Source organism: Prorops nasuta, unplaced genomic scaffold (assembly GCF_024137725.1).
Source record: "Prorops nasuta isolate Cenicafe-Biocafe unplaced genomic scaffold, Cenicafe_Pnas_1.2 PNAS00061, whole genome shotgun sequence".
NCBI classification, from domain to species: domain Eukaryota; kingdom Metazoa; phylum Arthropoda; class Insecta; order Hymenoptera; family Bethylidae; genus Prorops; species Prorops nasuta.
In genome coordinates this window covers 415,708-435,065 of record NW_027116858.1, presented here as the reverse complement: position 1 = coordinate 435,065, position 19,358 = coordinate 415,708, and the positions used below count along the sequence as shown (strand labels likewise).

At 44.7% G+C, this 19,358-nt stretch overlaps 1 protein-coding gene across 2 annotated transcripts; it reads left to right on the top strand.

Moving 5' to 3' along the window:
- Positions 1–1,004: 1,004 nt before the first annotated feature.
- On the top strand, positions 1,005–19,279 carry nahoda. Of its 2 annotated transcripts, none has more exons than XM_066745431.1 (15): positions 1,005–1,379; positions 6,390–6,722; positions 8,603–8,673; positions 11,372–11,469; positions 11,583–11,706; positions 11,806–12,037; positions 12,119–12,571; positions 12,685–12,720; positions 13,004–13,621; positions 14,461–14,901; positions 14,992–15,570; positions 15,658–15,865; positions 15,965–16,158; positions 16,274–16,443; positions 17,704–19,279. In XM_066745431.1, exons 2-15 carry the CDS (start codon positions 6,563–6,565, stop codon positions 18,190–18,192), a joined length of 3,873 nt encoding a protein of 1,290 aa, XP_066601528.1. In that variant the 5' UTR covers positions 1,005–1,379; positions 6,390–6,562; the 3' UTR covers positions 18,193–19,279. The 2 variants fall into 2 exon arrangements, with proteins under 2 accessions (XP_066601528.1, XP_066601529.1); XM_066745432.1 differs by having other exon boundaries at positions 1,007–1,379; positions 17,725–19,279.
- The last annotated feature ends 79 nt before the right edge of the window (positions 19,280–19,358 follow it).

The following is a 19,358-nucleotide window of genomic DNA, read 5'->3' as shown; positions in this document are numbered from 1 at the left end:
AGCTCACCCGACACGCGTCAAATCGCACGAATTCTATCATAAAATTCCTGGCCAATGCTCAGCTTCGCCTCGTCTCGTCATTCGCGTATTATTTATATATGCACGACACATATCCCGTATCGTCTTGAGTTTCTATCCGACGGTTCGGGTCTCTCGCGTAATCGAACCGTTGCTCCGCGCGATAATCTTAGCCTCGGGCGACTATCGACTTCCACTTGAAAAATTCTGACGAATGATTCGACAACTTTAGGGTGTTTATCATTTTTCTTGAATAGCCCGTATATACACGAATCCGTTCAAGCTGTTGTTTATTCCGGACGGAAACCTTACGGAGGCAGCGAAGAGTAGAAAGGCGAACAGAGCGTATATACGAGTTTTCAAAGGTGGTTGGCGACGTCATCGAGTGGTGTCATGGAGAAGGGAAGATTGGGGAGGGGGAGTGAAACGGGAAGCTCGAGAATGCATTGGTGGGAGGAAGAAGATGGTGCAAGGAGCGAGCGAAAGACAGATATTTGTACCTGTAGTGGTAGTAGAAGTAAAGGAGGGGGGGGGGGGGGGAGGGCGAGATATCCACAGTGCAGTGACGTGGTGGAAGAAGGGAAGGGAACCTGCGAAGGAAAGATTCGCGACGGCCACGTTGGGTAGAGGAGGATGAGGATGATCGCTCGACTCGGATCTCTCTCTCTCTCTCTCTCTGCCCGTTTACTTATCTCGTGGGGCCCCGCACCACCGCGCGCCACAGTCGAAGCTTTAAAGACCCAAATGATTTTCGTGCGAGGATGAGGCAGTGGAGGGGGACGTGAGATTTTGTTCGTTACAGGGACGAGAACGAGGAGCGTATAGTTTGTTACTCGCGTAAGCGTTTACTGAAAGAGAGGGAGGGGGAAGACACAGGTGGAGATGGCGTTAGAGTGGAGGGGAGCTGACAAGTGAGTCGAGCGAGTCTTGGCAGAGTAGTGAGGAGGTGAGAGCACAGAAGGTAGAGGCAGAGGGACAGAAATGGCCCCTTCCACCATCCGGAACTCCCCGACTCGTCAGTCTTCGCCGTGGCCTCGTCGTTCGAACATTCCGAGCTCGCGAGCTCTCCATTCCATTAGCCAGAACCAAAATGGCCGCCTGCTGACACAGAGCGCGCGTGCGCGCGACCTACGCCAATAATCTTAAGCGTCGCGACGCCTATGCGATGACGTCATGCTCTTCCTCTTTCCGGATTTTTATACCGATAAACCTCGTCTTCTGGTGACACCAACGGCTGATAAGAGAGAACAGTGAAACCTCGGAGCAGTGTTATTCCGTGTGCCAAACGTTTCCTCCACTTTTCTCTCGTCCTTTGCAAATCAAGTGTTCTTTCTCAAATCTCGCGGATCTTAGATTCCACGGTAAGTCCTAAACACATTTACCTCGTTTCGCAATCGCCTCTATGCATATACATATATAGTGCACGTGAAAAAGGCTTTAAATACGAGCGTCCGGATCGTATATACGATGGGAATATAAACGTGCGAGTAGTGTGAATATAGTATATATATATATATATATATATATATATGCAACGATATTAGAATCTGCAGTTGTTCAAGTTTAGCGTAGCAGCTGGAAATAATAGAAACGTGAGAACGCATTGCCTTTACCAGCATTGGAATCTCTCAGAGAAAGGGAAGAAGGGAGAGTTTTATAAAATGCCTAAAAACCAATGGACTTTCAGATTTCTCAAAAAACTTTCACCATAGATTTCTTTTGGACTTTTCCAACGCGATTAGTCCATGTACCGATTATTTCGCGCTTCTTCAACAATTTCACAATTAAGACTGTTATTATCGGTGACTGCGAGGCGTCGTAAGTTAACGTTTCTCGGATCCCTGCAAAGAACGCGTAAGCTCTCCTCTTTCATTTTTCCGCCTTTTGATGCAAAGAGACTATGTAGCTAGGATCGTAGATCCGCGCGCGTGTTATGCAACTCCCTATATGGTTACGTAGCGAGAGATTATTAAAGGCGTATAGTTTTTTTCCGGATACGGCGCTGCGTAAGGAACGGAAGAGTTCCGCCGCCTCAACTACCATTGGACAATAGGTGAAAGTATCAAGTGGAGAGCTCTCGCGCGTATAAGAATTTCAGTAATTCGAATTTTTTATGAGCTCCCAGAGTCTTACTGGAGAGAGGGGGAGGGGGGGGGGGTGGAGGGAGTCGAGAGGGGAAAGGATGCGTGTACAGTTCGAGGCATCCGTACGGATTAATTAATATATAACTATATGGATATGCTTATAAGACGCCTCTGTACCGCCTATATAATCACGATTCTAAGGACAAACGTAAATGGCAATTTTATATCATTCTTATGTGTGTGTATGAGAAAAGAACTTAATTTACACTTATCAGAAATTTATCCTGAAATTTTCACGTTCTCCAGTTCTTCGCACATAATAATTATATAACAGTTGCTATACGTTTTGGTTACACCTTGTCCTCTTCTTGGGCAAGTTCGGATATCCGATGCATTTTCCAATTAATCCATCGTGCAGCAGCGGGAGAGAATTTATAGCAGCGATAAATTTTAGCGACCGTCTTAAAGTTAATATAGCTGCAGAGATTCTGGCTCCAAACGGTCTTTCGTAACGCTCTCTCGTAGATTTAGATCGGCCAGCAGCATTTACTATGAATTTCATAATCTCCAGTGTAGTACTGTGTGTATATATATACACAGCTTTAGGAGAAAATGCTAGCTTTTTCATCTTTCCGGATCTATCTAGTCGGGTTATATCGAGCATCGATCGATAAGGTCGTAAACTTGCGAATTGTCTCGAGTTGCGGAAGGCTCGACGGTTGAAGGAAATAATGGATGGGCTGTTGAGAGGTGGGGGGGGGGGGGGGGGGGGGTTGTTAACGAAAACAATGAGGGAACGCGCGGCAAGCACGGATACATATAGATATATAGACAGCGAGCACTGGCTGCTGCTTGGAATGCCGTTTTCCGAAGCGCGCGCGCGGCACATTTACTTACTCTCCCACCTTGAGCCACCTCGAGCATTCTTCCTCCGCCGCTCCTGCATCGAAAGAACGCGTACTCCGCTCGCCTCTCCCTTCGCCACGCCACGCCACGCCACGCCACGCCACGCAACCAAGCAAATCAACCGATTCCCACTCTTATTTATACGAAATTATTATTTTCAATCCGGTAATGACAATTACGCACCCAGCTCTTCGTTCTTACACCCCTTAATAATTCTTATAAAGGGGGAGGGGAGGGGAAGTATTGGATGAAATTTCGTGGCTAAACCAGGATGCTAGTTTTTTTGTTCCTGAGGATCTCTCGACGGACTCCTCCAAGTGCACGATCTCTTATTTCATCTCGATTAGAGTGTGCGCGAAGCTCGGCCTATTTTATGTACTTATATGTGTGTATGTATGTACCTATATTACTTTCTCCCGCTATCCACCGCGCGCACACGAGAAGGAATTTCAGTCTCTCTCTCTCTCTCTCTCTCTCTCTCTCTCTCTCTCTCTCTTCGAGATCGAAGCTCTCTTCCTCCTCCAAAAAACCAAAATCTCTCCTTCTCGGTTACGATGCCACGCGGTGATATCTCGAAGGAGAGGATAGGTCATTGACCTTCGGGGAGAGGCTTCATGAAATTCCATGGCGATTCTTTGGCAGGCCGCGCGTTCATCGATGCGACCGCGATTGCCGCGATACAACACTTGTCCCGGTGAAACGCCAGCCTCGATCGCCCCTTTTTCTTCTCCTCAGCAATTCAGGGATAGGATTAAATTTTTTTTTTGCTGTCATCTAATTTAATATCCCGCTCGTTGTAGCCATGGATAGCTAATTGTGATTTAAGCGCAAGAAATAAGTTTAATGCACGTGTTATTATTTTTTTTCTTAATTAACTTTGTAGTTTTTGCATTTTCCACAGTTTAATTCTCTCGAAAACTCGGTAATCTCTAACATAATTGAGAGATATTATCGTGAGGTTTATGGTAGCCACGGTTCAAGCGCAGAAAATAAGTTTCCCGCACAATTGTTTCTTCATTTCTATTATAACTTTTGCATTTTCCGCTGTTTAATTTTTTTCGAAAATTAGGTAATCCCTAAGAGCCCCGAAACAATTGTATAGAGATATTATCGCGAGGTTCGTAGTAACTGCAATTCAAGTGCAGCAAATATCTTTCCCACACGCGCTATTACTTCATTTCTATAATAGCCAGTATAGCTTTTCCATTTTCCGCTGTTTGACTCGTAGACTGCCGCGGCGATTTACAGCTAAGATAAGGGGTTTTATTTGTGTGAAATAAGTGGCAAACTATCGCGAAATTTGCCAAAGCTCCAAAAGGAGCTTTCCCGCGCGGCAGTCTGCAGATTAATTTTCCGAAAAATTAGGTAATCCCTAAGAATCCCAAACAATCGTACATAGATATGATCTCGAGGTTTGTAATAGTCCCTGCTTAGGTTGGCAAATGCCAAATGGAGTCTTGATCGTCGCGAGAGGTTTGGCAGCGAAATGGCAAAGTTAATTAGAAAAGTGGCAACAGCAGCAGCAGAGCCTCCAATGGAAAACCGAGGCGAATGCCGGAGCCATGCCAACCGAGGCTTTTTCTACGCCGCGTTTTCTCTTATTCCGATAAGAGAGCAGGACGCCAGCAGCCGAGCAGGTCTTACCACTTGTTTTTACCTCCTTTCGGTCACGCGCCGACACTATCTCGCCTGGCTACTCACTTCCGGCTAGTTCTCTTCACCGGAAGTCCCTAGGTAGCGCGACCTTCCCGAGTAAATTTACAAAGATACACTTTCAGCTGACAAACCTGAGAGAAACGCGTGGATCGTAGGTCGAACTGACCTCGTTACACACTCCATCAGAGAAAAGCGTTAATAAAATTTAAGCAATGATTAGTTTTTTAAAGCTACCAAACCAGTTTTATCGTTTAATTCTGTCGTTCCATTAAACGATATCATGTGTGTGATATATTTATAATATATACTATACATAGTTAAGTATTATCTATCGTTCTCGCATTGAGTATAGTGTTATATTTATTGAATCAAAATAAAAGTAAAAATTTGTTAATTGTATCAAATAATTAAATAAATAGAGAAACAATTGGTTTTTCGGTGCATCTGTTGGTTATGCTAGACAGGAAGTGCACGAGTAAGAGCTTAGCAGATTATCGATTGGTTTCACCTTCGGTTTTTAGTCCTCTTCTTCTTCTCCCCGGGAGACCGAAAAAAATGGCTCCTTTTTCCAAGTGGTTTCTGTCGATTCGATGGAATGGAACGCTATTGAAATAACTTACCTTTCCCTCGTACTTTTACTCGCCATTGTTTCAACTGCAGGCAAGTGTATTTGTTTGGTATATATATATATATATAGGTATATACAGGTGCCGCGTCAGAGCGCTTGCCATCTTCAGCAATAACGAACGACACGGAGCAGAGAGCGGCGCGCGCTCGCCCGCTCTTTCAGCTGCTGTCTCGACCTTTCAAAGTCGTATGCTCGTTATACGCCTGTTAAGTGTCCCATATTTCACCAAGCAAGCGCTGTCCATTATTTCAGTCGAATCAGCAACGAAAAAAAAGTAAAAATTCACTCTTCCTTCGAGTAATCGATACAATTTCAAGTGAAGATTTTTCATGCTTACATTGTAGCAAAGAAATCACTGCAGGAAAAAGGCATTATACTTCCTCGGAGAAATTGCGTCTCTCCGATGACGCAATATAGCGCGTAAATTCCAAGACTTTTACCCGAAGAATGCATTTGATCGTTGCGTATAAAGAGAAGCACCTCATCTCGCGCGCTTGAAACTTTACAGCATCATCGCCGTATTTCTCTTAGCGGGAAATTTGCTATTTTAATTAACGCTCGAAAAGTATACGACGCGCTTCACCGGCGAATCTTGCACGAGCGTTTTGAAATCGAGCGAAAAGAAAGCGGAATGCTGGGAAGATATAAGAATCCGGATAACGAAAACTCGCGCAATTACACACACACACACACACACACACATATATATATATATATATATATATACTTGAGCTGTAGGTGCTGCTGCATTATACGGTGTGTATAGAGAGATGGAAGGTAGGCAGGCAAAACTAGAATTAACCGAGGCACGTAGCTGAGAAAACGCAATTCCGCTCGCTGAGAAAATGAGCGATTGGACCGAAGTATGCGCACGTTCTAGAAAGGAAGTTGCGGCACTGCGAGGAAACGTCGAATTATTATCCCCCCTCCTCACCCCTATCTCTCTATCCCTTACTCCGCACCACGAAGATGCAACCCCGGTCCTCGAGTGCTCTCATACGTGATGTACTCTCTGCGTCAATGTTATTATATACGATGATAAGAGACTGAAGTCCGCTCTTCAAGGTCATAATTGTTTTCTATCCTTCTTCTTGCAGCATCATCCCCTCGTCCGGGAACAATCGGATGATAACGAGAAAGACTGTTTCGGCGGTGTTACATGCGGGCGGTGGCAGGGGACATTGGCTGAGTTGAGACCGGAAGTACATCTGGAGGTCGAGATACACCGACCGATCGAGATCGAGAGGCAGCGAGCGACGCACGCAACAAGATGCAGCGGAACGTGGCGCCTCTCCTCGTTACGCTTTTCACCGCGCTGACCTTGAACTTTGTCGATGCCCACGTGGCACTGACGTTTCCACGCGCGAGGAACTACGACCTGGACTTTTTGGACAATGCCAGAACCCCGGGCCCGTGCGGCATGCCCAGAGGTGAGCTTCTTCAGCATCTTCGTTTACAGGCTCGCGCGCGAGTTTACTTTATTTCAATTTATTCTCTCTCTCTCTCTCTCTCTCTCTCTCTCTCTGACAGTAATACATATATATATATACATATCACAGCCTTATTAGCTACAGACATGTACACACAATGACAGCTCGACGCGATTAGACCACAGTAGTACCGCCCAGTTATTGTCAGAGCAAATTCAGCTTTCAACCGCGAGACTCGCTGCTAGAAAAATTCTGATTTATGCCAAGAGAATAGCTGATATAGCAGGAAGTAGAGAAACAAACCTCTCGCCTTATTTCGTCCGGATTATCGCTGATCGAGCGATTGCTCAAATTAATTTATCTGCTCATAGTGATACGGAAAGCGAGCATCAGACCACCTGAAAAGCCTGCAATTTTCTCTTTTATAGAAAGCGGCTGCGAATAAATCGAATCGAGTCGCGAGTCGTTTTATGCGTGGCATGACTTTGCATACCCATCCAAGTTTTCTCGGGAACGCGAGCGGCGCAACTTGCGTGATGATTTCGAGTTTCTAATGAGCACCGTCAATATTTTCCTATACCTATACAAGCGTAGCGCCGAACGTACGCGCGTTTGTGCGGTATTTATTTTAAATTCTAGGTAACATTGAAAGAAAAAACGAAAATTGTTTAAAGCGAAGAATCGATGGGGGAAGAATTTCAGCATCGCGAATCGAGCAACAGGTATTCGGTCCGGTGCAAGCCTGTATTTCGAGAGGAGGTTCCATTGAGATTCGTGATGAGGTGGGGGGTAGGGCTATGGGAAAACGACATTAACAGTCGATTCCTCCCGGTAAGGAGGGGGGAGGGAGGGGAGACTTTCACCGAGTTGCATGAAGGGAGACCGAGCGCTCAAGAGAGACTCGGCTCTTACCTTCCAAGCTTCTCTTTTATAGTATATATATATATATATATATATATATACCATAGTATGTACCACGTGTATTTCAATGTACACCCATACAAAATAACACCTCTCGAACGTACACACGCACAATCCCTCACCTTTGTAGCGACCTTTGAAAAAACCATACGCGCACAATCACCATCATAAATATTTCTATTTCGATTATTTACGAAAGAGTCCTACAGGTTTTTATATCGGTGCCTTTGGCTTTCCATTAATAAACACGTCCGTGTGACCTCGAAGACGTCTTTGGTACAGTCTTTGAGAAAATGCATATAAAGTGCTGCAAAATGATGAATATTTTTGTAAAAGCTTAATCAGTCTATTTGTCATGTAGATTTTTGGATTATCCTTCAGTGCCCTAATAAGGCTCAATTTATAAAACGAGAGAGAGAGAGAGAGAGAGAGAGGTTATTTTATAAGAGCCCAACAATCAAGTACCTATACACACTTAGCATCTCATTATTATCGCTTCACGAGTAGAAATCTGAAATTCATGAGACGCATATCTGTGTGTGTGTGTGTGTACCAGAGATGAACGATAACAGCGAGGTTTTCTTTTCTACCGAGGAATGTTCTCATAAGGCTGATTATTGCGAGGTAAGCAGCGGTTCTGTTCCAGTCTTCTCGACGACTCTCATCGATGGCGGAAGTGCAGGCTTTTTTCCTCCAGTAGGAAATTAAGGAACGACCGCTGTTAAAGTTCAATTTGATGGGTTTATAAAGCGATCGGTATGGTTAGCATAAGTACTTGTTTAAAAGTGAAACGAAAGCCAGTTCCTTGGACTTAGGAATGTTATTGCGCAATAAAAATTTCAATCTATAAGGAGAAACACCTGTCGCCTCGTAGCCACCACGCTAGGATCGGCCATTAAAAAGTCTAATAAGATATATATATATATGTACCTTGTTTGATATATATATTTATGTTACAGGCACAACCAAGACGTCCCTGCTCTCTGGAAGCAATTTCAATGTCACGTGGCATCTGGCCTATCCGCACAGGGTAAGCAATCTCCTTCTACACTATATATATATATATATATATGCTATCTCACTATATCAATTTATATCGTCCCATCCTTGCCACGACAACTTTGCGCGTATCGTTCCATTTGGCCCACGCTCCTGCGCAAGAATCGAGATTAATTTATACGAACATTAACTCTGCTATCAAACCTGAAGAAAAAAGCAAATTTTATTCTATATATATATATATATATATGAAAGGAATTTATCGCTCGACCAGACTATTCGGCGTCTCAACATCCGTTATTTTGCGTAGGCTATATAGGACTATCCTCTGAAAACCGAAGAGAGAAACAAATTTTACTTGAAATACATAAAAAAAAAATTTATCGCTCGACCAGACTCTTCGGCGTCGCGACGTCCGTTGTTTTACGTAGGCTATCGGTGACTCGTTTTGCTCTTGAATTATTCAGCTCGCGTCACCTTGAGTGATGAGCACGCGTAGGCCGCGTTTCGGTCTCCTCCCCCTAACGCACTCGCATACTACTACCCATCGAGTCAACGTGTACATGTACATTGGAAAAGGTAGTCGCTCTCAACACTGTCGATTCCTATACGATGACTATACGTACAAACATATGCGATACGACTGGCCGTGGAATTTAATTCTGCCTTGAACCGCGCGAACGTGTCGAAAGGCTTCCTTCGAACGAGACACGTTCGATTCGACCAAACTCGCCTGCAACGATACTTTGTCCGTTATCGAGCCGAACGTGCCAGTAACCGGTAAAACTTGAGAGAGGCGACGTTTTATATACAATTATGTGTATATATAAGTATTACCAAGATCTCATTAACACGATCGTTGATTGTTTTGACGTTTCGAATTGGTGGTTTGGCGAACCAACCGTTGCAACCGAACGAGTGGTATATTACTCGTGCGTGCATGCGTGTAATAGCTTTGCGCCTATTTTCTCCACGTAGGTAAAATGTGAAAGGGGGGGGGGGGGGGGAGTATAGTTAATGAAATTAGGGAAGAGGAAATTTCATCGGAATGGAGATTGACCGTGCCCGAGAAGCGCCAGCGAAGAGTATCGCTGAAAAATTGCATTAACGGTTACGTGAAAACAGGATAAAATCATATCCGGCTCTTGAGACTTTCTCCGCGATGCAATACTCTCGCGGCCGTGCCTTATATACCTCTCGGTCGGGTCCTAGACTTTTATTTCTTTCCAGAGGAGGGAGACTAAATTGAGAGAGAGAGAGAACAATCGATTCGCGGAAATTCGTGCAACTTAAATCTCGGTCGAAGGAGGCACGCTGCCTGTGGAGTTCGATGAAACACCAATTCTGCTATAATCCGACCTTAAATGAATAATTCACCAGTGAAACAGGAAAAGTTCTCTACGAGAAAATATTGACGAACATTTCGTTGGAAAATTGGACTAATAGAGAATTTTTGATCAAGTAATCGAGGGGAGATTAATCAACTTGGAGATTAGTGAGAGACTTTGGTTGTATTTGTGAAAAATAAAAAGAAATAGCATCGGAAATTTATATAGATACTCGATAGATGCCACCTCGATGGAATGTCAAAGAATCCTATGCTAATTCCAGCGTTTTGATGGACACCCTTGAATATTTCAGATGGTCCACCTTAGAGAATATACGAGTTAGAGTCAAGGCAAACGCGTAAAATTCTTGCTGATAAAACGGTGGAGCTGCGTGAGGAATTTTAGAAAGAATAATAAATATAGTTGTATAAAAAGGTGATTGAAGGCTATTTTTAAAACTTGCTGTGTATTATGACGAGTAAAAATATATGTGCGTTTGTTTTATATAAGGAAAAAAAGAGAAGACGGTAAAGACGATTGATTTGATCGTTTTCTGCTTTTCCATCTGGAAATTGACGTTCGACAGTTGTTGCGGTTATCGAACGTCAAATTTTAGTTGACATGAGCGGAAATGTTTGAGGAGTTATAGTTGGAAGGACATATAGTGGTTAAAGAGTCTCCAGAAATGCATGGCTAGAGCGAAGTAAACTTAAAGATGCATTTTTAATGATTATAGCCGTAGGATTTTCTTCTGTAAGATGACTGCATGGGATTTTTATTTCGAACACGAGAGTACTGTACGGACAATGGCCGGGTTCTTGCGAGATATTTGCGAAGAGGTCGAGTTGGGCGGCAACTCCAGTTGCGATACTCGATCGGCATAACTCGCGGCGCGGTGGCTTGGTGGCGCGCCGGAGCCGTAAAGGCCAAACCCTGGAGAAAGAACGAGAAAAGGATCGAGGCGCGCGCGCATAAGAAGAATAATACAGTGATTGATTTTTCTCATTCAGTTTGGGAACGCGTGTATATATACTACTTCTCAGCACATAGTTGCTACGGGAGCAACAATGAGTTGAATCGATAAAGCAAATTAAGATCGAATTTCAGCTTAGCATAGACTTAAGACGAAGACCGAGCTTATTTAAGGATTGTAATGAATATTAAAACGAGACAATTGATCTTACCTAAGACCTTGATAAGCTTAAATTCCGTTTATCGATACGGCCCAATAACAATCCCGTAGCTTACCATTACCCGTTTTTTTCATTTTTTAAAATACGAATATCAATCCGGCGCGCGCTTCGCGACCGATTTCGATCACATTTCCGTACGCTCGCGATAATTAATTAACCTATACATATATTACAAGTAATTTTGAATGTATTTTTGTTATGATTCCAGGGAGGTTTCAGGCTTCAAATTTTAGACGGCCTTGACAGACCTCTGGTGGACCTTACTCCAGTAACGCAGAACAGCGAATTCGTGGAGAATGACGCAACGTGAGTCTTCTCTCTATATAGCTACATCCCACATACACATGCACAAATACACTGAAGAACAGGTACATCCATACCCTCTGTGCAAAAGATATATAAGAGTGGACCAATTTCAGGGCGCAGAGTTACTCGGTGCAATTGCCACAGAACTTTAGCTGCACGGACTGCACGATAAGGTTGCTGAGGGAGGCTGAAGAGTGGGGCTCCAGTTACAGATTTTGGTCCTGCGCCGATGTTGACGTGAGTGTAGCATAAAACCAGTGGCGCTTGTCGCAAGCGATTTAAGCGAGTGACGTGTATATATTATATGGAAAAGGTTGATTTGGTGCATGAGAACAGATTGTCGAGCGGAAGGCGTACCGCGAAGACTGCAGCGGCCACGGGCGTTACCTCTTGGGAAGATGCAGGTGCGACCGGCTTTATCACGGCGCCAGGTGCGAATTCAAGGAGGAGTGCTTGGACGACTCCGATTGTGGAATTCAGGGCACGTGCGTCGACAATGGCGGAACGACCGCACCCACCAAGCACTGTTACTGCAACATTGGATGGTTTGGCCCAGGCTGCGCCACTAGTCAGTTATATATCTTATATATTAGTCCACTTTCTTATACTCCAAATGCTTCATTATGCTCTACCAATTACTGCTTCTCAGGGTCTCCGGTGAGAACGACAGAGCTGGACTTGGGATCTTACATGAGTAAGAGATTCTCCGATGACATAGTCTTCTATTGGAGGATCTTGAAGGACAGCAAAGAACTGGAGGGAGTTTTGGTGGCGAACAGCACAACCTGGGTTGGAATTGGATGGCGTCCCAGTGGACTGACCGCTGCTTGTCGTGCTTTTCCGAGGATCGGCGATAAGCCCAAGGACGAACCGCTACCACGACCGGAACCAAAGTCCGAACCTGAAGGGGAACCTATAGCCGAGCCTAAAGCGGAGCCTGAACCGGAACCGGAGCCAGAAGCGAGAGCTGAATCAGTGAATGCTGCTGGAAGATCTGGTGCAAAGAGAAGGTCGCCGAAGAATGAGGCTGCTGTCACTCCTAGAACCGACGCGGATGTCACTGTTCAGACCAGTGTCACTTATCGCGTTAGCACCAAGCAGGGTAAGAATTTCTATATAATCTCGAAAGAATGATAAGAATTGATCAATTGTACAGATTATGTTAGAAGCTTTGTGAAATCCTCGTTTATTAAAAGATTTTTTTTCATTTGACAGGTCGGAAGAAGAGGTCGGAGGCTTCTTGGAAAACTGGTGAGTATTGCTCTCTTTTCGATCTATCGGATGTACAGCAAAAGCTCGCTTTTTTTCTAACGAATAATTCCTATATATATATATATATATATATATATATATAAGGATTCGTAGTTGCTTTTTTAATAATAATAATAATAATGTTTAACGTAAGAATTGAGTAGTTTTAAAGTCGAGTTATCCCTTGCTCGTCTGGGACACGATGCACCGGGTGATGGTTCTTATGAAAATAACTATACCTAGTAGAACGTAGTCGCACGTCGATCCATGCTTTGTTGCACAGGGGAACCCGCCGCGGAGCCGACCACAGAGCCACAGTCCGAACCGGAACCCTCTTCAGAGCCTGAACCTAAATCCGAACCAGAGCCTGAGCCAAAATCTGAACCAGAACCCAAATCTGAACCAGAACCTGCCCCCGAACCTAAATCCGAACCAACGTCTAAATCCAATAGCAAAGATGAGTCGAAAGCTGCTCCTAAACCAGGATCTATCGCCGCAAGGGCAAATCTTCGAGTTAAACCAGATGCCAACCAGAAAGCGGTTCATAAGACTGAGCCTAAATCAGAGCCCGAACCTAAGTCAGGGCCTGAGCCTAAATCAGAACCAGAACCTAAGTCAGAGCCTGAACCTAAATCGGAGCCCGAACCAAAATCGGAGCCGGAACCAAAATCCGAGCCCGAGCCTAAATCTGAACCAGAGCCTAAATCCGAACCGGAACCTAAATTCGAACCAGAGCCTAAATCCGAACCAGAGCCTAAATCCGAACCGGAGCCTAAATCCGAGCCGGAGCCTAAATCTGAACCGGAGCCTAAATCTGAACCGGAGCCCAAATCCGAACCGGAGCCAAAGTCTGAACCGGAGCCAACCAGTTCGAACAGCTACAAATCGGGGAGCAGCGAAGGTAACCAAGGCAATTCAATTTTTTTAGCAATTACAGCGAAACGGTGAAAATCTAGCAAACTCCAAAGACCTCAAGCATCAGTATGAAATTTAGCGCGCATTCGAAAGAAACTTTAAGTAAAGTCCTTCATATTCCTAAGAGCTGCTGCTCATAACTATATTTATATAGCTTAACTAATTCACATTATAGTAGTGTTAAAATTCCCAGAGAATCACCACACGTAAACTTTTGGTTAAGGATGTTGTACTTAATATTTCGCGTAATTCTAGCTAAATCTTAAAAACAGCTACAATCGTACAAATCCTTAATGGGTTATTGTTGCAGCTAATGTATAAGATATTAGCAGTTCAATGGACTCTCACGAATTAAAATAGCACTGTGCACTCGCATAATAAATGGTTGCGTAATTGTCGCTCGTAATCGCAGGTTGCATTTGGAGAATATACTGTAGAACATCGTCGATGATAGTCTATGATTTAACAGAAGGCGGCATAAATAACAAAAAAAAAGATACACTGTTAATAGTATACATAATTCTTGATCCTCACGCACAAAACGGGTGATTGCAGAGCTAATAGTTACTTTTACGCGACACAACATATATATAAATATATAACAGCCTTGCAACGAATGTATATATACATTTATAAATATACACAAAGTTAATTTTTCAGAGGAAGCTTTGTAGAAAGAAAAAAGTGAAGATTTAATTAAGTTTGATGGAAGAACCAAGAATCCTTGGAGAGAAAAATAAAAATAAGATCGAATTTTGGTCATTAAATATGCACAGCAGTCTCTAATAAGGGAGGATAGAGTTTTAAGATGATTTTATTCTGTAGCTCCAGTTCACAGCGTGCACAAGTACACGCCTAAGCACGATTTCAATCCAATGGACTGTACGGACATAATAATTGGAACTGCTAGAGGAAAGACTCACAGGATAGGTGATTATTACACGAGGGACAGATCGACTCCTCGTCGGGACAGTTACTGGGGTGGTAGGGAGAGTTTGACAGGGGCTATGGGATTCGAGAAGGACGGAGTGACGACGATCCTCTTCAGGAGGAAATTGGCAGCGGAGGAACCAACCGATCATGAGATCACCAGTGGCCAAATGCACGTTATCTGGGCCAAAGGTCAGGAGCCAGGGAAATACATACACACTCCTCATAGTGGTATCGAAAAGTCCAAGGTCAGCGTGAAAGACTTTTACAAACCCGATGAACTCAAGTACCACGGTCACGCTACTCAGAGGGGAGTTACTTGGCTCGATTTTCTAGGTGAGTTCTTGTCCTCTTCTGTTACACACATATATACATATATAACCGTTATTAACAACAGTAATCATTATTTTTTTTTTTTTTTTTCAGAAGAGAAAAGAAAACCGCAACAGCAATTCGAGAAAAACGGTGGCGGGAGTATCTTGAGGAAAGGAATTTGTGGAGGAGAATGGAAATACCCTAGGGGATGTTCCCTGAGGAACGGTACCTGCGAGTACTCGATCGAGTGGGTCTACAAAGCGAGAAAGGACGAGATATCGTTCGTCATCACGACGACCAACACCAACACGTGGACGGGCGTCGGATTTTCCGAGGACGACAAGATGACGCAGACGGACGCTGTACTCGGCTGGGTGGATAAGGCCAACGGCCGAGCATTCGTCATGGACACCTGGATCAGCGGCTACAACGCTCCGTTGCTCGATGCCTCGCAGGATATCTTCAATGCCAGTGGTCGCATCGAGAACGGTGCAACGACCTTGAGGTTCTCCAGAAAGAGAATCACCTCGGACAGCAAAGATCTGTCCTTCACCGATGACCACTGTCTTTACATGATGTTCCCTGTCAAAGGTGGAGTATTCAACGCCGTCAATAAAAAGATCAGGAAACACGAGAGTGTTCCAATCGTCTCCACCGAGAGGATATGCATCAAATCCTGTGGATTCGAAGGTATGCACTGACCGATGCTCTCTCTCTCTCTCTCATTTTCTTCCACTTCTCTTCCTTGCTAAATACACGTTGATCTATCATCGACAGACAACGCTGATGAGCTGACTACAGCTGCTCCACCAAGACTGCATTACGACGTCGAGGTGAAATTGGTGAACCTGGGCGATGGTTTCATAGCTCCGAAACCAGGAACCCAAGACTTTGAGGACATCTCCAACACGATCTCCGAGAGTTTTGCTCCAGTCTTCCAGGACCTGCCTGGATATTACCAGGTGGGCCTCAACGAACTCCGAAGGTACGAATGTCTAATTCCATCACGAGCTATTCTTCATGTAACATAATTGGTGACAAAAGAGTGTTCGTATAGAATTCTCACGATTTGACTTAATTTTAGGGATGACCAAGAAACTGGAGTAATCGCACGGATCGATTTGATCCTGGATAACAACGAGATTAAGGGCAGATCCTTGAAGGCTCTGGAGAGCAACGCTGCAGCTGCCGAGAAGGCTCTGAGGGACGCCTTGGCCACTGGGAAGGTCGGAGCACTCACGGTGGATCCACTTTACATGGTTCTTCGGGCTCCTCGAGGTACGACTGCGTCACACTCGCTAAAAGAAAACAGGAAGATTTATTATACTCACCTTATCATCTTTCTGACTCTGATATTTTTATAACACGTTGCTCTTTTACGGTATATTTTCAGCCAGCGACTACGACTTTATCGAGGAAGACATAAGCTCCTTCTCCTCGGAACTCCTCTTCGGCTCCACCAAGCTCTACATAGTGATCGGTTGCATCGTGGCACTCCTGGCATTGGCACTTCTGCAGGCCAGCTGTACCCTCTACAAATCCACCAGGAAACGCGCTACCAAGGTAAATCTACGTCTCTCCTCTCTTATGAGAGTGGTACAAAGTAGTACATAGATATCGAGAACCATAGCGATATATGCATGACTTTTTTCTGTCCTCCTTCACGACGCGCGATCTCTTCTTCACACACTATATATGTACTCCTCTCGAGGACCAACAATCCCAATCCTAATTTCTGCTCTCACTCTCAGTCTTTTTCAACCTTTTCTCAAAAAATCCATACTTAGTTGGCTCGTCTGCTCTGTTGCAATGTGTGTCATGTTCACCTTCGCTTCTCGATCCCCATTGTTCTTTCCTGCACTAACGAGCGCGAAGACAATCGTCGCGATCACCCTGCAGTCTGAATACGGATCTAGTTTCCGCTCTTCGTTCACCGGATGGAACGGGTCGTTTCGGTGAACGACCTTGAGAATTTAAGAGGAAGAGGCTCTGGGACCTGAAAATTAACGGGGTTTGCAAGAAGAGGGGTGGTAGGGCGGGGTGTCGAAAATAAAAGGCAGTTTGGTCGTGAAACGAGAAGAAGAAGAAGAAGAAGAAGAAGAAGGAAGTGTTAGAGACCGAAGACATCTTTGCTTGGCTTGTGTTGCATGACTCGCGCCTTCGCGACCTTAAAGAGGGTGTACTCGCTGCCTTTGGCTGTTTCTCCCGACGCGCCCAACCCGATTCATCGCTCGAACGCGACGCGGTATCATCGACAAAACGGCGATCATCATCATCATTACCAGCAACAGCAACAGCCGCATCATCAGCATCAGCATCGCCAAGTGCGGAATCATCATCATCAACACGTCCCACCTGATATGCATCGGCCTAACCCCAGCTGGTAACACCGGCCACAATCCAGTCAGAACTCACGCGAAACTCGATCGTTTTCTCGTTCAAGGTATCTCTCTTGGCAAAATATTCTAACTATACTACAAAACTTACAGCTACATAGATTAGTTGCTTGCACGTCTGTCTTCTACCATTATCTCCTTCTGTCTGTCATTGGCACTCTCTCTCACTCTCTCTCTCTCTCTCTCTCTCTCTCTCTCTCTCTCTCTCTCTCTCTCTCTCTCTTGTTATTGTATGTTTTCTACATCTATCCACATGTTTACATTGTCCCAATTGAGCACAGAGATCGCAAGTCGAATTTGTTCAAACATCAGTGTATGATGCTCTCCCCCATTCCCCCCTCTACTCTCTCTCTTTCTCTTTCTTTTTCTCTGTCTCTGTCTTTTTCTCTCTATCTCTACCACTCTCTCTCCTTTAATACAAGAATAGGACGCAACATTGTACTTGCAGGACCGGTTGATAGGCAGCAACAACGCTTGGAAGGACTACACCTCCGGAGCAAACACAAATTTCGCCTTCGAGGCCTTCGAAACCGAGGAGAAAGCTCCACCACCTCCGGTATCCAGTTTACCAAGGCCGAGGGACGGTATGAACGGCAATGGACAGCATCATCATCATCATCATCAGAATGGATTCGGACACGACATGGTCGAGGGACCCAACAGGATGATGGGCCCTAGGGCGACCTACAGCCTTCCAAGGGCACCAGGGTCGAGACACTCGGCTCCTGCGCCGATTCAGCAAGGTTATTACACGCAGGACCGTAGGAACCACTATCAGCGTTCCAGAGCGATGCAAAACTCTTCGGGGAATCCCCAGGCGACACAGCCGGACTTTTACTTCATGCCCAGTCAACGCAAGTACAGCGGCGAGGTCGTTCGTGTCTACGTGGACTATGGCAGCCAAATGCCCAAGTAGAATACACTATGCAGAGTGAAATCGAACCTTAAGCAGTAGATATATGCTTTATATATATATATATATATATCCGTCTTGCTCAGCCACGGCAAGTCCTGGTCTACCGAGAGTCCTAGCGATATACTCCTGCGCGGAACATTTTCTCGCTTCAGTGAAGCTACCTGTACATAAAGATAGAAACGCTGGTGACCCAACGGACAGGATCCAGGACTCTGCTCTTTTTCCAATTCACACACCCAGCCAACCAACCAACCAGCCGCTCGACTCGTTCGTCTCTCAGGAAACGAGGCGATCCCGAGGTTAAAACTCTGCAGGGATCCTCGAGCATCTCGCAATACACTTAATTCTTCTCTCCGTTCTACTCAGTGTCAAATGGTGCTGCTAAACTGTCCCAGCTCTCTTTTTTTGTTTTACTCTATTTTCTACTTTACAACGACGATCCCCCTGAGACTCTAACCCTGGTCCGTACCAGTGCTAACACCCGAAACCAGACTATAATATTTAAGAATTTAAGATTTTACGTTCGTAGAAGACGGTGGTATTCACAGTTGATCAGCCTTGCCCTTGAGAGATCAAATCTTAGGACAATGCGTACAATGCTTAGGATAGTTTTAAGTAAGACAACCGTACTATGAATACGTGCCCTGCCAACTGGGTATCATCGCACATTAATAATAATCGATCCGACAATTTTCGTGCCAATTAGCGCTTTCCGAGATAGCCAGCAAACAAAGTATTCGCTAATTATTCAACGTTATTTTCCAAATCTCTTGAGAATCCTCTATAAGGATACGGTTAAGAGTCTTGCAGAAGTGGCGCTCATGACCAAAGAGTTATCGATAGGGCGCGCTGCGACGCGCGCATTTTGTACAAAGCGCGAAACACGATCGCTCTAACGCTTTTGGCGCATGCACTCGGAGCAAGTTTCTACGTTATCCGTTGCGACCTCTGTACCAGTAAATACATATATATAGACATACAAATATTGAACATATATCGAATCTATAAACATAGACGTTTACGCAATAAAACGTTTGTACATTTTTTTCAGTCTAAAGAGGCTGCTTTGATCATTCCACCCCTCCCCTTCCTAGACATCTATCAATGGCATGGGAAAAACTATTAGGGGAGCTTCGGAAGAAGCGTGTGACCTCAAAACTCTCAAC

Bases quoted from the DNA above. Each gene is read 5' to 3' on its own strand.
- nahoda (XM_066745431.1), top strand. From the start codon at position 6,563: ATGCAGCGGAACGTGGCGCCTCTCCTCGTTACGCTTTTCACCGCGCTG. The intron at 8,674-11,371 runs GTAAGCAATCTC...TTATGATTCCAG, and splicing joins ATCTGGCCTATCCGCACAGG to GGAGGTTTCAGGCTTCAAAT. The intron at 11,707-11,805 runs GTGAGTGTAGCA...GCATGAGAACAG, and splicing joins GGTCCTGCGCCGATGTTGAC to ATTGTCGAGCGGAAGGCGTA.